Raw genomic sequence first — 18912 nt, 5'->3', positions numbered from 1 at the left:
CCCTTGGCCTACCTTCCCAGGGAGTCCTGCACCTACAGCTGCTGGGCCGGGGTTGACCTAGGAACCAGCGTCTTCTCCCATGGTGACACACATACAGAAGTAGCTCCTTAGGAAGCTTTCTGACAGCCAGGGAGAGGGAGGGTGCAGAGAGGCTGGAGCAGGGCCAACCTTGTGGGCATCTGCTCATACCACATACTGGCCCCTGCTCTGAGCAGGGCCAACCTGGCCCTGTAAACTCCTGCCTGTTGCAGGAGGGTGGGGGGCAGTGGAAAACATGTTGGTGTTCAAAGGCAACTCACCACTGCTCCCTGCCTTTCTGCATTTAGGGAGCAATTGCACACACGTGTGCACACAGATGCGTGTGCACAAACATGCATACACACACACGCATACATACAGGCCTGGCCACGGTCACACCTGGGCCCTGGAACCCCCAATGAGCCAACCTCCCTTAGGCGCAGACGCTCACTCACTTGTGATGTCGTACACCACCACAGCCACTGTGGAGTCCCGGATGTAGCTGGGGATCAGGCTGCGGAACCTCTCCTGACCAGCTGTGTCCCAGAGCTGCAGTCGCACCTGTCTCAGGGAGGGTAGGACCACAGGCAGATGGGTCAGTGGGGCAGTGAGGTCCTCCTGGCCTGGGGAACTGGGAGAGCTGGGCTCTGCAATGCTGGCACCACCAGCTCCAGTCCCCAGTGTCGGCAGGGGCTCTCAGTGGTGACCAGCTAAAGATCCTAGGGGATAAGCCTAAAGGAACCCTCCCTGTCCCTCCCAGTCCTAATATTAGGTGCTCACCGTGCGGTCCTCCAAGTACATGGTTTTTGACAAGAAGTCAATCCCAATGGTTGCCTGTTAGAGAAAAGCACAGAACAGTCAAAACCAAAAGGTCTCACGCAAAGGGGCAAAAGCCTGGTGACCACAGGTGGTGGCGTAACCAGCAAGAGGGGACGTCCATGTCAGGTCTAACGTGGCCATGCTCTGTCCTCCCTGCCCCTCCACCCACCACTCAGCGGCCCTCTCACTGAGGGATCAAGCTGAGGAAAGATGGGGGTGGCCTTTATAGGGCGAGATCCTCTCTGGAGAGGGAAAGTGCTTCGGGAGCAGTGACAGCGCCGTGGTGAGGAGGCCTCCCCAGGAGCAAGGCCACTCAACACACATATCCTGCCCTCCCCACCTGGGCTCCCTGCCTTGTTCCCCTCACAGTCTAATCTGCAGCTTCCAAAGCCTCTTCCCGCTGCCCTAAAGCATGGCCCTGGGCTCAACACTGGCCTTGGGAGGGTGGGAGGAGGCAGCTTGCTGCTGTGTGGGGGCAAACAGCAGCATGGCTTTTCTCAGGTGTGGGCACTGCAGACCACCCAGAGTGGCCTCTCGCTGGGAGGCCCCACTGGCTCTTTTCTCCTCAAGCCAAAACTCTGGAAGCTATCACCAGCTTCCCTGTGCCACACCTATGCCTCTTTTGCCCTGGCACCTGCGAGAGGCAGCCAGTCTTGTGGCCAGATGGCCAGGATTCTGTGTGTCCTTGGGCAGGCCACCAACCTCTCTGGGCCTCACATGCACCCAGTACCTGTCAGTAGGACTGAGATGCTGTCAATGTAAAATGGAGATATCATTGCTATATAATCAATAATAACAAAGACTTGGACACAGCCCAAATGTCCAGGGCACTGAATAAGCATAGTGTGGTATATCCATGTGATTAGAATCCTTGGTAGCTGTTAACAATCACATTCTTGAAAAAATATTTAAGGATTTGGGGAAATGGTCATCCAGTTAAAAAAAAAAAAAAAGCAGGTTATAAAACACTATGTGGCAAGTGATCCCAATTAGATTAACTCAAGTAGATCTATGGGTATTTTTCATGTTTTCTTTGACACTGAAGTGAAGGGAATCTGCTAAAGTGTTAATAGCATCACAGTCTGAATAGTGACAAAGCATTTTGTTTCCTTCATTACACTCCTTCATTACACTTTTCTCTACTTTCCACAATGAACATATAACAGTTCTAAAATTAGAAAAAGTCCTTTGAAATAAAGTTTAATAAATAAGTTTAATTGTGTGGAATGCCATGATTTTCGACAGCAAAAAACAAAACCAAAGGAAGCCCAAGAAAATAGAAAAGGTCACGTCTCCAGGCCCCCCAGGCTGAATGCAAAGGTGTGCACCAATGTGTGTGCACAAGTGTGCATGTTTACATAGTCAAACTCCCAAATCGTTCCACAAAGGACTGAGGGTGGCTGCATCCTCCTGGAAGCTTGCTTCATAGCACAAAGATATGGAGGGTGATTCTATGATCTGGAGCATATGATGCTAGAACGAGGGCACTAGACAAACACCTTAGATACAACCCAATCAATCCCTTACTTTGGAGATGAAAGAACAGACCAAGAGGGTTAAAGGACATGCCTAGTGTGACTTCACTCATCAGTAGCAGGGCTGGGAAGATTAGAGCTGCAACCTGGGCAGCACCTGGGCTCTTTCCAGCCCAGCTTTGCATATTGTAGCCACCGAGGGACAAATCTGCAATGACCAGTGCTTGTGGATGCAGACTTTTTCCTTCACAGGTATATGTTAGATTGACAATCCTTATCTTCTGATTCCCTTATGGAGAAATGTGCACAGCAGGTAGAAGTCTCTCAACTCCTCAATGCTCAACAGGCTCCCCAGGAGTGACATGCTCCTTTTGTAGAGTCACCCTTGAAAGAAAACCAGGTGCATGAGCTTAGGTCTGGTGGCAGGGACCGCTGGTTGTCCCCAGTATGTAGTCTCCCTTTCTATAGTAACAGAATTCTGGGTGTGCAGATGGACTCAGGGCTGCCCCAAATAAAGACCATATTTCCCAGCCTTCTTTGCAGCTGGGTGGCTACGTTCTGGTTAATGGGATGTGAAGGTGATGCAGGCATATTTGGGGACAGGTCCTCTGTGGGTAAGGAGTACCCACAGCTGCTCCCTTTCCCACTGTCCGGTGGGGATGAGTCATAGTGGCCCATCCAGATGAGGATGACAGAGGAGCGATGACATCAACAAAGCCTGACTCCCTGACCCTGAGGAGCTACTTCAGCAGCGCTGGACTGCTCAGATTGTTCTATTTTGTTTAAGCCACTGTTATTTTGGGTTTCTGTTAACATAGCCTAACTATAGCCTAACTGACAAGCAAAGAACCATGGAGAAATGTATCCCTCAAAGGTAGGCACCCAATGGTAATGCTACTGGTAACTGTAATGATGACAACCCCATCACACCTCACATGTCACAAGGCACTTCTGCTTCCATGAAGGGCAGAGAAGTCACCAAATGAAACAAGGAATTGTGCTACTTGGATGAAGTCCCAGCAAAGCTCAACCCAGTGGCCTGCATAATCATAAACACCATTACTGAACATCCACATACTTTCTCTCACATCCCATAATAGCTTGACCAGAGGCAGCAACGAGGAACCTGAACAAGCCAACATCCCATCTTCTCCAGCTCTCTCTTAATTCCCACGTCCAGCTTCCCCATCAGAGAAACCTCTGGTCCCTTAACTGTCCACTCTCTCAGACCTGTTCTAGCCACACTCTCCATCTGACCAGGCCACTGAGCCACTGAAGAACTTCCATAGTTGTGGAGATGGCGCCAAAGCATAGGCATTGTCTCTGGGTGTAACTGAGCCCTGAGCTCTGCTCAAAAACATATTCCTAAGTTTTGCTTTCAATAATGGCTGAGGGGCTTGTATCAAACAAACCCTCCCACAGAAAACTATTTTAACATCTGGAGAAATACAAGAAATAACAATTTGCAAGCACTGAAGAATGATCAAAGCAGGACGAGGCAGGGCGCAGTGGCTCATGCCTGTAATCCCAGTACTTTGAAAGGCTGAGGCAGGAGGATCACTTGAACCCAGCAGTTTGAGAGCAGCCAGGGTAATATAGTGAGACTTTGCCTCTATGAAAAATAAAAAATAAAAAATAAAAATTAATCAGGTGCGGTGGTGCCCACCTGTAGTCCCAGCTACTTGTGAGGCTGAGGGGGAAGAATCGCTTGAGGCTGGTGGGGCTGAGGGTGCAGTGAGCCATGATGACACTACTGTACTCCAGGTTGGTCAACAGAGCAAGACCCTGGCTCAAAAGAAAACAAGAAAACAAAACAAAACAAAACAAAAATGTATGCAGAGGTTACAATCACTGAAGGAATGGAAGAGAACTAGGTAGATTCTACATTAAATCAATTTGGCTCCTGAAGAAACTCCCCAGTCCCACCAAATTAAAAGACCCTCAAAAACACCTCAGACTCCACTGAAACACCAGAAAGGCTGGCTTTGGGAGGAACAAGATCATCTCAGGACTGAGGGTTACACCAGAGGACTAAGACAAAAACAAAATAAATCTATTGCTATGGTCTGAATGTGTCCCCTGCAACCTCAAATTCAAATGCTGAAACTTAATCCTCAATGTGACAGTATTAAAAGGCACATCCTTTGTGGAAATGATTAAGTCATGAGGACTCTGACTTCTTGAATAGGATTAGAACCCTTATAAAAGAGGCTTAAGGGAGTGCCCTGGCTCCCCTCTGCCATGTGAGGACACAGTGTTCGTCCCTTCCACCACGGAGGACACAGCAGAAAGGTGACACTTTTGAAGCAGAGAGCAAGTCCTCACCAGATGCAGAATCTGCTGGAGGCTTGATCTTGGAAGGAAATCCCAGACTCCTGGGATTGACCAAATGTCAATTGCTTATACATTACCCAGTCTATTTTGTTATAGCAACCTGAATGGATGAAGACATCTGTCTTAACAAGGTCCATACATGATAACTAACCATTCCCTAAAATATATTAACTGCCCATCATTTAATTGCCTATTAAAATAAAACAACACTCTTCAGAGGAAGGTAACAAAATCCAAGACTATAACTTATTATTCATGAGGTCCACTGTATAATAAAAAAGGACTAGAAATGTGAAGAAACAGAAAATTCAAGCCATAATCAAGGGGAAAAGCTCAACAGACCCCTACACGACCCAAATGTTGAATTAGTAGACAAAGACTTTAAAATTCTTATAAATATGTAAAAAAAATTTAAAAATAAACAATGGGTGACTGTCAAGAGATTTATGAAAATTCTAAAATAAAACAAAATGGAACTTTTAACACTAAAAATTATAATAACTGAAATAATAATGCATTGGATTTAAACAACAGTAGCTAGGACACTGCAGAGGAAAGCTCAGTGAACCTGAAGACAGGCCAAAATAAATTGCTCAAACTGAAGCACAGAGAGAAAAATGATGCAATAAAAATAAAGAGAGCTTCAAGCACTCCTAGGACAATATGAAGTGAGCTGATATAAATGCAATTAGAGGCCGGGCATGGTGACTCATGCCTAAACCTTAGCACTCTGGGAGGCCGAGGCAAGCAGATCACCTGAGGTCAGGAGTTTGAGACCAGCCTGCCCAACACAGTGAAACCCCATCTCTACTAAAAAGATAAAAATTAGCCGGGTATCTTGGCAGGTGCCTGTAATCCCAGCTACTTAGGAGGATGAGGCAGGAGACTCATTTGAATCTGGGAGGCAGAGGTTGCAGTGAACTGAGATCGCACCACTGCACTCCAGCCTGGGCAACAGAGCAAGACTCCGTCCCCCAAAAAATAATAAAATAAAAAATGGAACTAGAGTCTCAGAAGGACAGTAGAAACAGATGCAAGCAAAAAACATCTTGAGAATAGCTTCAATTTCCCCCAAGTTAATTAGAAACATCAACCCACAGTTCCAAGAAGTTCAGTGAACCTAAAACAGGGTAAATCTGTAAAAAACCAAACCAAGGTATGTCATAGTCAAATTGCTGAAAATACAAAAATAGAAAACCGTAATAGCAGCCAGAAAACAGAACAACACGTTACATATAAGGGAACGATGGTAAGAATTAGAGTTGATTTATCATCAGAAATAATGGAAGACAGAAGACAAGGGAATAACATCTCTAAACTGCTTAAAAAATAAAACAAGACACACACACAAAAACCCTGTCAGCCTAGAATTCTATAGCTGGTGAAAATTTTCTTCAAAAATGAAGACAAAACATAAACATTTTCACATAAGGGAAAGTCACATAATTTGTCACCAGCATGCACTCATTATAAGAGATGCTTTAGGCTAAAGAGAAATTTTGTAGACGGAAATTAGAATCTTTAAGGCTGGAAGACAAGTGTACCAGAAATGGCAAATCTATGGGCAAATATAAAAACATGCTACTTGTCCTTGATTGCTTCCTATCACAGTAACAATGACACCCACAGTAACAACAACTAAACATCTCAGCACTTCATCATTTCCCAGCTCTTGTACTAACTGCTTTAGATACATTACTTAATTTAATCTGGACAATAAATCTGTGTGACGAGTTAGGCTCTTCTGTATTCTGTGTCACTGCTAAGAAAACGGAATACAAGAGATGCTAAGTGACTTGTCAAATGTCCACAGCTGAGACTGCAGTCAAGACTCAAAAGGTATTTGCAAAGTTGTCTACATATGTCCAGACTTATCCCCACACACCTCCAGGCTCTGAGTATCTGTTATTTCTCCTGTTTAAAGAAAGCCTCTTCCTAGGCCCTTTTGGCCCTGGCCTTCTCTGGATGATGCTTTCTCAGCCATCTCCTTTCTCTTCTGTATCTCAATGTCTCATTCTCTACTCACTCTTTCCTTTCATCCAAAAAAACATTCTCAAGATTCTCACATCTTTGAGTGGAAAAATCCCTCATTTTCACTAAGTTGCTCTCTAGTCATCTGCCAGTCTCTCACCTCTTCTCAATGGGCTTCTTGGAAAAGGACTTCAAACCCACTGTATCCATTTCCTCTATGTCCACCCATTTCTCAACTAGGTCACTCTGGTTTCTGTCCCTCTGCTCACAGCTCTTGCTATGGTCATCAGTTGCCATTTCATCACCAAATCATAAGGACACTGTATAGGCCAGACTCAACACACTTGACCCTGTTGACCATTCCTCTTCTATGGCATTTGTTTCTTCTTTGCTTTCCATGACTTTACTTGTTTTTGGCTTTCCCTGTCTCTCTAATTGCTGTTCCTTATTGTTCTCTTGTAGGATCTTCTACCTCTCTTTTCTTAAAATGTTGGCATTTCCTACTGTTTTGTTTCAGGGGGAACTCATTTACTCTCGATGCTTCACTATGATATACTGATCAGTTCCCAATCTATAACTCAGGCCTTACCCCTGTTCTGAGCCCCAAATCTATGCATCCAGCTACTTACTACAAATCCCATTTAATTATCCACTAGACAGTTGACTAAATATAGTATGTTCTGAAAAGAGCCTATCATCTTCCTCCAAACCTGCTTCTGCTGTTTTTCCTATTTCAATAAATGGCACCTTGACCACCCAGGGCGCCCACGTTTCTGGAACCTTGAAAGCCCTCCTGAGTTGCTCCTCTTTACTTGCTGTCTGTTCCCTCACATCAAATGAATACTGAACTGGTTACTTGGCCTCCTAAGGGCTCTCACCCAGCTCCCTTTTTCTCCATCCCCAACCCCACTGCCCTAGTTTAGACACTGAACTTTTTTTACCTAAGTAACACCAACAGCTTCCTGACTATCCCTCATGCTTTCCACTGTAATTAATCTTTCATGTAGCAGGCAGGATGTCTTAGTCCATTTTCTGCTGCTGTAATAGAATACCACAGACTGGATAATTTATTTTATTATTATTATTATTATTTTTTGAGACGGAGTCTCGCTGTGTCTCCCAGACTGGAGTGCTGTGGCGCGATCTTGGCTCACTGCAAGCTCCGCCTCCCAGGTTCACACCATTCTCCTACCTCAGCCTCCCTGGATAATGTATTTTAAAAAGAAATTTACTTATCACAATTCTGGAAGCTGGGAAGTCCAAGAACATGGCACTGGTATCTGGGGAGGGCCTTTGTGCTGTGCCATCCCATGTCAGAAGGTGGAAGGGAAAGTGAACACAGAGAGAAAAAGGGGCCCAAACTCCCATGGTAATCAACCCACTGCTGCAATAACTGCATTAATCCATTCATGAGGGTGAAGCCCTCATTACCTAATCACCACTTAAAGGCTCCACCCTTTTTTTTTTTTTTAAGTAGCTGCATCCTTCTAGGATCACCTCTTAATACCGTCACAATGGCAATTAAATTTCAATATGAGTTTTGATGGTGACATTGAAACCATTGCACAGGGTTATTTTTCTGAAATATTAATATGAGCATATCACTCTCTACTGCCTCTAAGAAATAGCTCAAACACTTCAAGCTGGCCTATAATGCTGTTCAGGGCCTGTCCCTGGCATTCTATGGACTCATTCCCTCCTTCCCCAGCCTGCACTTTATACTTTAGAAATAATAATCTACACAGAACTCCTCACAAACAAGTTCCTTTGTGTGTCTGGGCCTTTTCTAATACTGTTCCCTCCTCTGGAATGCTCTTCCACATGGTTTATACTTATCCGGAATTCAAGATTCAGCTCTTCTACAAATCATTTTCTGGGCCCTCAGGTTGGTCCAGGGCCCCTCATTTAACACTTTCTCTGTTAAACTGGAAAGATCTCATACTGATCAATCTCTCCCACTGGCCAGTGATTCAATGATTCTCAGTATGTAGCCCACGAGTCACTTGCATCAGAATCACATCAGGAGTGTGTTAAACATGTAGATTCCTGAGCTCCACTCAGACAGACAGAATCACAATCTCTGGGAATCAGAATTCCAGACAAACCCTCAGATAACTCATTTGTGCAGTAAAGTCTCCAAACTGCCTTCTGTTGTAATCAGAGTCTGGGAAGGTTGTGATGTCAGGAGTGGGAGATGCCCTGTACGGGATGAGAGACAAGAGGGAGATGCTTATGCGTGAGAAGGTGCTATTCACAGAAAAAAGCAAGGCTACTCAGAAGCAAGGTCACACAGTTAGTGGTGTCAGTATCAGTTTCCCTGAGCGCAAAGTCCCTGCTCTTGACTATTCAGTTGTACTCCCTCTCCTTCCTGAAATCCCATCATTTCTGAACCTGTCATGCGCCCTGAAGCTGTCACTGAATATTCCTGGGGGTCACATACTATCTGGCTACTTACTGTCATAACCTTATGGTCATCAGCCATAATAGTTCAGCAGAGCCCACTTAAGATGAAGTTCATTTGCCAGAAGAGAAAAGTCAGCTCTCTAAGGACAGAATAGAAACAAGAACTTTTTTGGTTTTGTTTTTGTTTTTTTGAGATGGAGTCTCACTCTGTCGTCCAGGCTGGAGTGCAGTGGCCGGATCTCAGCTCACTGCAAACTCCGCCTCCCGGGTTTACGCCACTCTCCTGCCTCAGCCTCCCAAGTAGTTGGGACTACAGGCACCTGCCACCTTGCCCAGCTAGTTTTTTGTATTTTTTAGTAGAGACGGGGTTTCACTGGGTTAGCCAGGATGGTCTCGATCTCCTGACCTCGTGATCCGCCCGTCTCGGCCTCCCAAAGTGCTGGGATTACAGGCTTGAGCCACCGTGCCCAGCCAAAACAAGAACTTTTAAGAGGGCCTTGGCTGGGCCTCAGTTACCAGAAAATTTCTAGATCTTTGACATCATCTATTGCCTCAAATAAGGCACAGACAGTTTTACTGGTTGAGAAATTTGAGAACAATCTGCAAAGCTACTATAGCAGCCAGAAAGTGTGGAAAATCCTGGAAGTGACATAGATACAGAGAGGTGACCCCAAATTCTGCATATAAATGCTACCCAAATCTCTGACTGACCCAGGTAGACCCTAAGCAGCAGCCTACCTAAGACTGAAAACAAAACAAAATAGGCAAACAAAAAAATCTGAACATAACTTTCAGTTGCTGCCTACCACAGTGGGGAGAATTGAGAATCTGGGTCCAGACAATTTAGCTGCCCACTAAAACCAAGAGTACTCTTCACAGGAACAAATAGAATCCACAGTTTTAACATAATGTATAACCCAAAATTACTAGTCATATGAATTAAGAAGAAAATGTGAGCCACATTCAAGAAAAAAGAGATTAAATGCAGACTAACTCTGAGGTACCCAGATGTTGAAAATAGCAGACAAGTATTTAAAAATAGCTCATATAGCTATGCTCAAATATAAAAAAAAGCTCGTAATACAGGCACAGATTTAAAAATCTCAACAGAGAAACTAAAACTCTTTGCCCTAGGAACCTCTGTGGTTGCAATTCCTATAAACATCCCAATAACTGAGTATTCCCAGAGCTTCAGGAACGGCTGACCTTCAGAGAGGTGGGTTCAAAAGGAGACTATTCCCTCTTATAGCTTGCCATGGAGTCTCTTGGTCAAAGCATTCTTTCTCTGAACTTCATTTTCTCTTGTGAGGTACAAAGCAAATTATTTTTGCTGGTAACTATTTTACAGGGATGTAAGCACAGGATATCACAACAACAGGAGCAGCACACCTGTCCTTGGGGAGTCTCCTGCCAGCCAGTCCACAATCCCTGTGAACCTTCTCGGCTGTGCTGGGTGCACCTCCTGCACTGCACCATGTCCTCTGAGAAGGCTGAGCTGCACGCTGCTGGGATTAGACAGCTCCAAACCTGGCAATGCTTGTTTATTCCTTTAATATCTTTGTGCTTACAAATAGCACTGTATATGAGAAATGGCAGGCACTTCATTTTATGCAAAATGTAAGGAACCTTATGAGTATGGATTTCATAGCTGCATCCACATTTATCTTCTTCTGAACGTGGTATTAAACAGTATCTACAGGGGTTCAGACATACAGTGCAGAATGACAGTACATTACACGCTTCCTTCTGCACAGAAGCTTCCACTGGCCCAGCTGATCCCGGAGGAAGGAGAGGTTTCCTGAGGCACTTGTTGAAGTCTTCTTTGCTATGTGCATTTATTATGAAATACAGTTTTATATCCACATTCTGACAAGACACAGTAATAAAGTCTGCAATGGAAATCTGCATGGTAATTTGCATAAATTGACTCAAGATTCTCTTCTCAGGAAGAGAAATAATGAAAAGGCATGTATGTGCATCTTCTTTTAGCCTTGGCCAGGCCTGGGCCCAGGGCTGGGGAAGCATCCATAAGTGGCAGAAAGCAGCTGGGCATGACAAGCCTTTGACAATGAAGTTGCTGTTTGTGCTCTGCACCACTAACCATTAGATTAAAGTATCAGGGTAAAGTCATGCAAATTAGCTTGCAAATGAGCCTGCTGAAACTTCAGGATCCAGACTGGCAAGTGGGTGCTTTGGAGAGATGAGACAGCAGTCTCTGGCAAATAGGCTGCGCATGTCCTTGCCAGAAGCGCAGTAATGCGCCCTGGGGGAGGGGATTTTGGCTCAGAAGGCCACAGTATAGCCACCTGCATTCTTCCAGACACCTCAGTTTCAAAGTCTGTCTGGTCCTGGAGGCCACTTTTCTCCCAATGGAGAGTGGCTTGTACTTTAGTCACCACCCAATTTAAATATGTGACTGCTCTTTTATTTCCTGACTGTGGTTTGAAAACAACACATACCTTCAAACCTTAAAAAAGGTTAAATTTCATCAATATCAGTGGGTCCCTTCAAAAGTCACCCATATGTGAAGGTTGTGTGGCCTGAAGCTCCCTGAGAGGCCTCCCAAAGGGTGACAAATGGATCCATGTGTGCCAGCCCTCCCCTCAACTCTTACAGCAAAAGACACTTCAGGTGTTGGACTTCTGAGGGCATCTAAGAACTTACTTATGGTAACCTACAAAATGAATTAGGAAAGATTACCAAAGCCTGAAGCAGAGATCTGCATCCTGAGTCCATTCCACTTATTAAATGTATCAGGAGCTACTGGTGGGCTCACCCAGTACCCACTGGCAACCTCCTACTCCCTCGCTTGACTACTTTAGACTGTAAAAGCTAAACTTGGCTTTCCCAGCCTCTCTAGAGGCGAAGGGTAATGGTGTGACTCCATTCTGGCCAATAAGACACAGGAAACAGTCTGCTGGAGGGGGAGGGATTCCAGGGAAGCTCTTGCTTTTTCTGCCTTGAAAGTGGATGTGATGTCTGGAGCAGCAACAGCCAGCCCGCACAAAGATGAGAACCCACAGGCCACGACAGCAGAATGGAAAAAGCAATAGTCCAGGGGCCTGATGGTAGCACCACTCAGTGTGCCAACCACATGACCTCTTGCACCTACAAAATTAAAACTCTCCTTCATTTATGCCACTGTTCATCAGCCTTCCATACTAGAAGGGGACTACATTTCTAATTTGCATGTGCTGACAAAGAAGTGGACAGGAGGGCATAGGAGAGGAGGGAGAGAAAGAAAGGATGTTAGAGCCTGGGCAGTGTGGTTGGCACACTGAATGGTGGTACATCAGGCCCCTGGACTACTGCTTATTCTGTTGTGCTGTCATGGCCCATGGGTTCTCATCTTTGTGCAGATTGTCTGTTGCTGCTCCAGACATCACATCCACATTCAAGGCAGAAAAAGTAAGCAAGAGCTTCCCTGGAATCCTTCCCCCTAAGCAGACTGCTGCTTGTGTCTTATTGGCCAGAATTGAGTCACACCATTACCCTTCGCCTCTAGAGAGGCTGGGAAAGCCAAGTTTAGCTTTTACAGTCTAAAGTAGTCAAGCGAGGGAGTAGGAGGTTGCCAATGGGTACTGGGTGAGCCCACCAGTAGCTCCTGATACATTTAATAAGTGGAATGGACTCAGGATGCAGATCTCTGCTTCAGGCTTTAGGCATCTTTCCTAATTCACTTTGTAGGTTACCATAAGTAAGTTCTTAGACGCCCTCAAAAGTCCAACACCTGGAGTATCTTTTGCCAGGTCAATGTCCAGAGGGAACACCTGGATGACCTGCGGTGCCCCAGTGGGTTTCTGAGGCAGGGTCATCTTGCCAGAGTGATTGGCATTCAGATTTCATGACATAAGAGTGTCAACTCATATTGTGACCCCAGAACATAATGTCTGCAAAAAATGAAACTCCACTCTATTAATACAAAAAATATCCTCTTGTTGCTAGGGTTAACCGAGGACTGCAGTCCAGTGCTCTGCCCAAAGTCGATGGGATCAAGCATCATTTGGCAGAGCAGCAAAGCACAGCACAAGTGCACATGCAGGGATGGTCAGGACACTGCGGAAAGTTATCATTTGTTTCACTGTATCATTATCATCTTGGTTTGTTGCAGGGTTGCCATCATTCCTTCTGTAGAGTAATGCACTTTTGTATCAACAGTGGTTTTGGCCCATAATTTTCTACCACCTCGACTTTAATACCTCTGTGAGCCATAGTTTAAACACAAATTAATTACATTCCTACTTCCAAAGTTGAAGGCCACTGGTTTAGGTGATAGAGGGCCTAAATTCCATCTGAACAATTTCCAGGTTAAAAAAAAAAAAAAAAGTAATACTAAGAAACTGAAAAGCTTGGCCCAGGCCTCCCAGCGAAGTAACATGGGGCTTAAACTCAGGCCTCTTTTCGAAGGGAAAAGAAAAAAAAAGGACTGAGGCATAGGGGACATGCTGAATCCTTCTCCTCGGCATGTGCCCTCACTCTGACCACCTCTACCAGGGCAGAAGATCCTGTCCCCATCTCCCCCGGGTGCTGCGGACACATGGCATTTTAGATTCTGTGGGTAAAAGGCCCCTTCTTCTGGCACTCTGCCTCCGTTCTACATTCCGTTAGAGAAAAACACACCCAGTTTTAGGGCTTTAGGACTCTAGATTTGCCCAGTCTCCCACAGGCTGGCCTCAGAGAACAGCCATTTTCAAGCATTTTGGCTGTTTGATCATTACTTCCCACTGGACTCTTCCTTTTTCTTTGTGTCAATGGCATCGATATTCTTCCAGCATGTCCAGACAGAAACCTGGGGCACATTCAGGCCTCTTCCTCTTCTGTATGTAACCCACAGACACACTGTTCGCTGGCCCCTTCCACTTCCTGTGCTGTCTCTCCTAGGCCCCTCGCTTACCTCCCACACAGCGCTGCATGGTTCCTCCCTCGCCCCTGCCCTCCCTGCCCTTCCACACACAGCTGTATCTGAGTCTTTGTGTGTCCCGCCTCAGCTGCCACCCCTGGTCCTGGCCCAGTCCCTCCAGCCCTGCCTGCCACAAACTCTGTATCTTTGATCCCGTCAGTGTCTGGGTCAGGAACCCTCCGTGGCGCACCCTTCCTACCCAGGGATCCCAACTCACTCTTGGGCCTTCCACAGTCCCAGTCACTGGGGCCAACTCACCCATCAGGCATGAGGGGCACAGAGCCCAGTGCCCACAAGACATGTAAGGGCCAAGGAGAATGTTTCCATTTTAATTTATCTTAAAATCAGAAGAAGAAATGACTATAATTATAATGAATCCAGTCTGAATTACATTCATCTCTATACCAATGTAGCTGTAAAAATATAATTCTTAACATTTTTTAAAGGAAGAAACCTGTATTCGTTTCCTAGGTCTGCCATAACAAAGTACCACAGACTGGATAGCTTCAACGACAGAGTCATTTCCTCACAGCTCTGGAGGCTGGAGTCTGAGACTGAGGTATAGGCACAGTTGGCTTCTTCCGAGGCCCTCCCTGGCTTACAGATGGCTGCCCCGTCCTGTGTCCTCATGCTGTCTTTCTCTGTGAATGTCAATGTCCTCATTTCCTCTTCTTCTAAGGACACCAGTCATATTGAACTAGGGCCACCCTAATAATCTCATTTTCCTTCTGTAGAGACCCTATCTTGATTTACAGTCCCATTCTGCGATACTTGGGGCCAGGACTTCGACACAGGAATTTTGAGGAGACACAATTCAGCCCATGTTAGGGCCCATGAAGCGAAATGCCTGAGGCTCATGAAAGTCAAAATGCAGCCCTGCCAACAGCCCACTCACAGGCCCCACTACTGCCCTCCCTCCACCCCAACACACCGAGCTTTCCAGCGTCTTAGTACGCATTGTTTTAACCTGGAAATTAATCGGATGGAATTTAACCCCTGTATCATCTAGACCAGTGGCCTACGTTAGAGGTAGGAATGTGGCAAATATGTATGTATATATTTATGAATTGACTGACTGACTAAAATAGGGTCTTGCTCTGTCACCCAGGCTGGAGTGCGGTGGCATGATCATGGCTCACTGCAGCCTTGACCTCACAGGCTCAAGCAATCCTCCCATCTCAGCCTCCTGAGTAGCTGCGACCACAGGCTCATGCCACTATATACAACTAATTTTTTAAAAAATTATAAAACCGGGGTCTCATTATGTTGACCAGGCTGGTCTGGAATTCTTGGCCTCAAGCAATCCTCTGGCCTTGGCCTCCCAAAGTGCTGGGATTACAGATATGAACCCCCACCCTCGGCTGTAAATTTGTATTTAAACCATAGCTTATATAGGTCTTAAAGTCTAGATGATGGAAAATTACACCAAGAAGAAAGTGCTTAGCAACCTCAGAATCTTGCCCGAAGTCCTACAGGTGTCTCTTTTCACGCCCGTTTTCTATTCCTGGGTTGGGCGTGGGTGTCAGGGTCCAGTGTCTGTGAGTGTGTGGGTGTCTGTCCACAGGGAACCTCTGGCTTGACCCCCGCTCAGGTCTGTTTTCTTCATTGGGCCCTACCTCACCCACACCAGCAAAGGCAGTGCGGGGGCTTTTTAGGCCCAAGTCTCTGTTTGTTAAGGTCATGCTGCTCAAGGCTGGCAACACACAGGGCCACTTGAGAATGCGCTGACCTGGAAAGAGATGGCAGAGTACCAAATACCATGTTGAATAAAGCATAGCCTTCCATGCACCGTGACCTCTCCTGTTTGCCCCCTCCCTAAGCAGTTGGGATGTGCTGCGTGTGGAGCTCGGCTCCTCTTAGAAGGGCAAGATCACTGGGGAGGGGCAGGTGCTGGTTTATGGGCTAAGCAGCGAGATAAGTGGCCTGCAGACACAATGGCCAGGCCCCAGGAAACACTCATATTTATTTCATTAAATCAACTTACAAATGTTACACAAAGAAACAATCTGGAGACACTTTGTGAGAATAAAAAGACATGCTGCCAAGATAGGATCCTGGGGGAAATGGCCTCACCAGGTCGAGATGGTGGGCAGAAGGCACGTGAAGGGCCAGAGGGGCTGGGAGCCTGCAGGGGCTATGCTGGGGGATGCGGTGAGGTGCCCAAGCTGAGGAACAGGCCAGAAGGTCCAGACCCCACTGGGATCAGACTGGGAGGTGCTAGGATTTTGGAGTGAGTTGAAGGGTATCCATTCCCAAATTCATGTCCACTTGGAACTTCAGAATATGAGCTTATTTGAAAATTGCAGTTTTAAAAATGCGATTAGTTAAGGATATTGAGATGAAAAATCATCCAGAATTTAGGGTGGGTCCTTAAATCCAATGACGGGTGTCCTCATAAGAAAAGGCGAGGACAGAGAGAGACAGGAGGCCTGCTGAAGACAGAGGCGGAGAGTGCAGTGATGCAGCCACTAGCCGAGGAAGGCCCAGAGGCACTGGGAGAAAAGGATTCTCTCCCAGCGCCTTCAGAGAACAAGGCCCTCTGTGCCTTGATTTTGGACTTCAGCCTCCAGAATGGTAAGAAAATAAACGTTTGTTGTTTAAGGTCCCTCTGCGCAATTTGTTAAGGCAGCCCCAGGAGGAGAGAGAAGAAAGCCTCAGGGCAGAGCGGCAGGAATGCAGTGAGGATCACCCGTGAGGCCAGAACATCTCAGGCAACCCCTTGGCCTGGGAGGGCGAGGAGGCAGCCACTCTGTTCCCAACGGCTCTGTGGGACCCAAGAAGGGACCCAGCGCAGGTAAAGCTTCACAGGCCTCCAGAAATGCTCCTCCATGCTGTCAGTGTGTCCTCCTGAGAGCAGCTGAGTGAGCGCTGGCAGGCCAGGAACCTGCTCCCAGGGACAGCCCATTAGGTCAGTGGTTTCCTAATTTGTGCCATGGTGTGAGGCCCAGGGATGTGCCAGTGGGCCCTAAGTGCTTCACAATCACTGCTGAGGCTTTAAGCATGCGAATGCCCGAGCCAGCCCGTGAATTTCCCAAAAGGTAACGCTAACAGGCAGCCAGGAGTGACAGGGGGCCCATGAGAGACCCCAGAAGAGTGCTGCTACCAAGTCCTCCCCCTCCATTCCCAGCAGCCACCTGCAGAGACTGAACCCTTCCACGGCGGCGTGAGTGCAGGTTTCACACAGGTGGCTCACAGACCAGGCCTGCAGGTATGTTTCATTTGGCCTGCAGAAGAGGAAGGGGGGCTGACCCCAAAGACAGCCAAGTCTCATCACAGTGCACATACTGGAAGGTTTTTTTCTATCATAAATTTGGAAAGTAGTTATTTAGTTGGGGTTTTATGAGAGAACCACTGCAGACATGAATCTCATCTGGCTGTGACTCTTGTTTGTTTACTTCTTCAAGTGAGTGGATTTAGATGGGGTGATGGGCAGGGTGTTGAGAGGCCAGAGAGTACATGTGTCATGAGAACATGTGTGTGCATGCGTGTGTGTGTGTTTGGGGGTAAGGAGGTAAGTGTGAGGCAAGAGGAGGTGGAAGACCTGCTCCCCTGAGGCATCTCACGGGGCCTATCAGGTAGACGAAAAGTCTTGAGAGGTCTGTAGAACCCAGTTCCGCACATCCAGGTCCTCATGCCAGCCCCTCAGGGTCTCCTGCACGTTCAGCTTTAGACCGAGGGAGAACTCAGCAGCTGTTACTGACGATAGGGTTAGACACCCCCCTCCCAGACCTCCATGCCCTGGCTGAAGGTAGGGCCAGATTCTGTGGCCAGGCCACTTTCTTCTGCCTCTCCAAACATAGAGTAGGCATTTGACAAACATTTTTTGTCAGAATGAGTGGACGAGAGGGGAGTAGTGGGGCCAGAGACAGAAAGCGTGAGAGGAAAAGAGGGAAGGAGGGATAGATCCCATTCTAGGAACTGTCTGGGCACCTCAGTCAATCAAGGCAAGGCAGCTCTGCCAGGTTGTACAGCTGGAAGGGTATCTGAAGGGGTGGTGAGGAGTGATTGCGGTGCAGGGGCACAACTTGGGGTGAGGTCTGCTGAGCCCCCAAAGACCCTGGGATCTTGTCTACTTCTCAAATGCCTCTGCCACTACATTAGGAAAAACACACAAAATAACATTTCCCCTTCTCCATCTCCACAGATTTCATTAAAATGAGCCTCTGTATGCACAGAATTGGAGCCCTGGTCTCCCAGCCTAATTACCATTTTTAAGGGCACTGGGAAAGGAATTCCACCTGCTGCAATATTGAAAAAAAAAAGAGAAAGCCTGGGATGGGGAGGGCAGTCCTCTCTGAGGTTTCTCTCCGTCTTGTCACCACATTGGGTCCTTGGGGCCTCTTGATTTGATGGGTCTAAAACCCGAGGCCAACTCTCCACGCTTCTTTTGTGTGTGCCAGCAGGCATTGGTGACTCCAAGTATGGTCAGGCCTGTGCTAGATTCATGAATGCAGTGGTGGGTCCGAGGGTCCTGGCCTCAGCCAAGCGCAGAGCCCAGCCCAGAGCCAGAAGCGCACAGGAGCTACTGCACAGCTGAGAGGCTAAACCAGCCCTGAGGATGATGCTATAGGAGAGACGGCCATGGAGGGGACAGAGGATGAAAGGGCCTCACCACTCAGACCAAACATGTGCTCCGGGCCTTGATGCATCCAGAGAATTCTCACAGCAGAGAAGAGAGGAAAAGGCATTCCGGCAGAGACAATGACATGAGCCAAGGTGCGGAAGCATAACAGCGTCACTCCAAGAGCAGCAGGAGCAGGGAAGTCGGCTAGACCACAGGATGGGGGACAAGCAGTAGGCAATGGGAGATGACACTGAACGTGGAGGTAGGGCATGATTTTGAGGACCTTGAATGACATGGGGAGTAGTTGAGGCTTTGATCCACACTGACAGGACCCATTGCACAGGCCTGGGAGGAGGCCTTTGTCACCCACCACTGCCAAGAACACCAACCAACCAACCGTCTCACTGTTTTCAAGGGGACACTAACAA

The 18912-nt window shown here is 46.9% G+C and overlaps 1 protein-coding gene across 1 annotated transcript in view; it reads right to left on the bottom strand.

Annotated features, from left to right (window-relative positions):
- RAB6B (RAB6B, member RAS oncogene family) overlaps positions 1–18912 on the bottom strand; it is a 68455-nt gene that overhangs the window by 16606 nt on the left and 32937 nt on the right. The window contains exons 3-4 of the mRNA XM_008009081.3: positions 799–852; positions 474–579 (exon numbers count right to left, since the gene is read on the bottom strand). Coding sequence (XP_008007272.1) covers positions 474–579; positions 799–852 — 160 coding nt within the window. The remainder of the gene's footprint in view (positions 1–473; positions 580–798; positions 853–18912) is intronic.

This window comes from Chlorocebus sabaeus, chromosome 15 (assembly GCF_047675955.1).
Source record: "Chlorocebus sabaeus isolate Y175 chromosome 15, mChlSab1.0.hap1, whole genome shotgun sequence".
In the NCBI taxonomy this organism is placed as follows: Eukaryota; Metazoa; Chordata; class Mammalia; order Primates; family Cercopithecidae; genus Chlorocebus; species Chlorocebus sabaeus.
This window is presented reverse-complemented; position numbering and strand designations above follow the sequence as displayed.